The sequence below is a fragment of the Erythranthe guttata genome, chromosome 4 (assembly GCF_056151865.1).
Source record: "Erythranthe guttata isolate IM_541 chromosome 4, IM_541, whole genome shotgun sequence".
Classification (NCBI taxonomy): domain Eukaryota; kingdom Viridiplantae; phylum Streptophyta; class Magnoliopsida; order Lamiales; family Phrymaceae; genus Erythranthe; species Erythranthe guttata.
Window position 1 is genome coordinate 8,274,015 of NC_142536.1, and position 3,486 is coordinate 8,277,500.

Consider the following 3,486-nt stretch of genomic DNA (forward strand, 5'->3'; position numbering starts at 1 on the left):
TTCTGAGCTTCTCTCCTACATAGATCACTTAAATAGATAAATTATCCGTCTTCGACAAAGTTGTTACTTCATGAGCTACTTATTTGGCCTCCCCTGAAACGTGATGTGTCCAAAAATGCTCAAACCACTCACTCGCCCGCTCGATATCCTCTATGATAGTCATATGTATGGAGTTTCGGAATTTTAAGATTCACTAACTGTGGCAATATAACCTCCAACGAGTCACCTTCTACTACATTCTTCTCCAATTATTTGGACTAGCCATTTCGATTTTATTAATCAAATTGATGTTACATTTATTTATTCTTCTTCTATACCTCCTATGAATTAAAAAAATTACTATACATGTCCGAAAATACACAAAAAACAAAATTTCCATTTAAATATATGATTTCGTTAAACGTATAAATTATTTTACATTGCAATTTCATTATTTTACTCAATGTTTAATTTGATCCAACCACACCCTTAAATTAGTGGAAGTAGGAACTTCAACCACTCGACCGAAGTTCAATTTCACCAGATTCTATTTAATCAATCCACCAGAGTTGAAGTTCGACTTGGCCACATTCGGCATTTTCCAATCTCAAGCACATGTCCTGTATTACTCTCCCATTTTCCCAGACAATGGAACTTTCTTTAGACAGGCAATTGGAGCTTGAAGGCAATATTCTTGTGATTGTTGTACCGTTTGGAAGGCCATTTTGATGCACCCAACCGGCTTCTAATAATGGTTTAATATCAATCACTGCATTACCCATCTTGTTATCCATGTTGCTCAACTTGTTGTGGTCTCGCACTGTCTACAACCATTATACACAAACTATGAATCAGCATATACACATAACATATTTGAAACTACAGATTTTGGATCTACAAAGAAAAATGGGGTGAAATAAATATTGCAAAACTAGTTGCCAAATTTATTTTTATCTTAAGTTAGAGAATCTCACCAGAGAAACTGGACGGCTAGAATCGAAAACGTAAATTGTGAGTACCTCATCCCATATAGGATGAACATCATTTGTCACAACACGAGTCTCCACACTCTGCATCATAAAGATTTGTACTAAATTTCAAAATTGTTTTTGAAAATTCGGATGACAAAATATTTAATGCAAATTTGTTATCCTTTTTATCTAAAAGAATATTATGAAGAGGGTGAAAATAACATTAATGAACAAAAAAAAACATCAAAAGTAGGAACACGAAACCTGATCGCCCATCGTGATAACAACATAAGGATCTCCACCACCAACAGCAAGATTAATACCTCTCTTCACCAAAATTTTGAGCACTCCAAATGTAAAACTTTGAACATAAAGAGCATCGTAATCTAGGTTCTTTCGTCGCTCTGATATTTCATTTGCAGATTCCCAAAGGTCATTGCTGCTATAGTGAAGTAAGTCAATTACTTGAAGTGGTAATATTTCGGCAAAATCCGAAGGGATCTTCTTGAGGTTTAAGCATCCAAGATGTAGCTCCTCTAGACATGGGAAATGTGTATTGTCTGCTTCCCATATCTCCAATTCACACTTGTGAATCCATAGGAACTTCAGTCGAGTGAACTCCCCTTCTTTTGGAATCCACTTTTTCCCTATAGCAGCATTTTTGCGCAACTCGAGAACTTGAAGGTTGGGCAAAGAACCAACAACTGACATATCTTCCCAAGGAATCTTGCATTCACTTAATATCAACACTTTAAGTGAACTTGGGAAGACAATTTCTCCACAGCAACGAGTACCAGTAACTAATTCCAGGTAAAGTTGTTCGAGTTTATGGAGAAGTCCAAGATTCCTTAAACAATTAGATCCAGTTGTCCCACAAACAATTTCCAACTTCTTCACATTTGGGATTCTATTAATTACCGCTTCAGTGCATTCAAAATCTGCGACTCTTGAAAGTGTTTGTAAATTTTCAAGAAGTATGATTTTCTGGACATTATCTGGAGGCGGAGGATCGGGCAAGATAATAGAGTTGGCCACAACATGTCGAAGTTGGGACATCTGCCATATCTCACCTGGCAGAATCAACTCTCCATCAACAACTAATGTTTGTAGGCTCCAAAGTCGGGATATTGAAGACGACATCGACATCATCGGACACATGCAAGAAACATACCTTGAGTTAATTAGCTGTAGAATCTCATCTTTGGGATATATATCAACTACATCCAATACTCGTAGTAATGGAAACCGACGAGCCGTGTAATCAGTTGAAGCCCCTTTAGAGAAGCATAACAAAGACCGTGTAGGTATCTGTGATGTATATGGCTTATGTTTCGTCCCTTTCCAGTTTCCGCCATTAATGCTGAGACGTGGTGTGATCTTCATGAAAGTTAAAATATCGGGGTTATAAAGCTTTCTAGCGAACGAGAGAATAAAATTGTCTTTCTGAGCTTCTCTCCTGCATAGGTTACTTAAAACATCATGAATGTTGCAGTATGTCACTTCTCCCGTATCTAACCGCCAATCGACCAAAATGAGATTTCGATCAATAAGATCCTCCAAGTACTCCTTTCCAATTTCTTCTAAGCTTTTATGCCCACACTGCCTAATAAATCCTTCAGCAACCCACAACCTGACCAGCCTTTCCGCTATGATGATATGATCTTCAGGAAACACGGCAAAGTAAAGGAAACAAGGCTTTAGATGTATAGGCAAGTTATTATAGCTCAACAATAGTATCTTCATGCAGGACTCATCATCTTGATTGTTTACTGCTGAAGTTACATCTTTTTCAATTGACACCCAATGTTCTTCCGTCTTGGACTTTGCAAGAACCCCAGCAATCACAACAAGGGCTAATGGAAGTCCTCTGCATTTTGTCGCAATACTTTTTCCAGTTCCCTCCAATTCATCGGGGCAACGTTCTTCTGCAAATATCTTTTCACGGAGTAAATCCCAGCTCTGTGATTTTTCTAGAAGATTCAGTTGATAAGGGCTACAAGATCCAATATCTACAGCCAACTTCATCAGCCTAGTAGTTACCAAGATTCGACTTCCATTATTATTATCAGGAAGGAACCTTTTTACCATATCACATGCTTTGATATCCCACATGTCATCCATTACTATCAAATACTTCCTCCCAAATAGAGTTTTGTGCAGTCTGTCTCCTATTGCATAATCATCATCATCATCATCGATCTCATGTGCATTTCGATATGTATTGTTGATCTGATGCAAAAGGCCTAGGAGAATCTTCTTGTAAGTATATTCCTGGGATACCGTAAACCAAGCACGTAGCTGAAAGTGCTCCACAATAAAGGGATTGTTAAAAACATTAGTGGCAAGGGTAGTCTTACCTATGCCTCCCATTCCTACAATAGAGATGATCCGAAGATTAGATTCGTTGGTGGAGAGAGCGCCCATGATTTCAACCATGTGGTCATCGAATCCCACCATGTTGTTTTTGCCACCGGCCGGAAGAAGAGGCCTTGATGAAGAAGAAGAACTAGCTTTTGTTGTTGTTAAGTAGTAGTTA

At 38.1% G+C, this 3,486-nt stretch overlaps 1 protein-coding gene across 3 annotated transcripts in view; it reads right to left on the reverse strand.

The window, feature by feature from the left end:
- Positions 1-388: 388 nt before the first annotated feature.
- Positions 389-3,486, reverse strand: part of LOC105972777 (putative late blight resistance protein homolog R1A-3) — a 3,637-nt gene continuing 539 nt past the window's right edge. Inside the window, exons 1-4 of one of the 3 annotated variants that reach the window (XM_088816786.1) lie at positions 3,308-3,486; positions 1,215-3,193; positions 954-1,049; positions 389-803 (exon numbers count right to left, since the gene is read on the reverse strand). The exon at positions 3,308-3,486 is cut by the window's right edge and continues 539 nt beyond it. In XM_088816786.1, the coding sequence (XP_088672912.1) occupies positions 531-803; positions 954-1,049; positions 1,215-3,193; positions 3,308-3,486 (2,527 nt within the window). In that variant the 3' untranslated portion in view covers positions 389-530. Of the gene's footprint in view, positions 804-953; positions 1,050-1,214 lie in introns of all 3 variants that reach the window. The other 2 variants (XM_088816785.1, XM_088816784.1) reach the window with 2 other exon arrangements.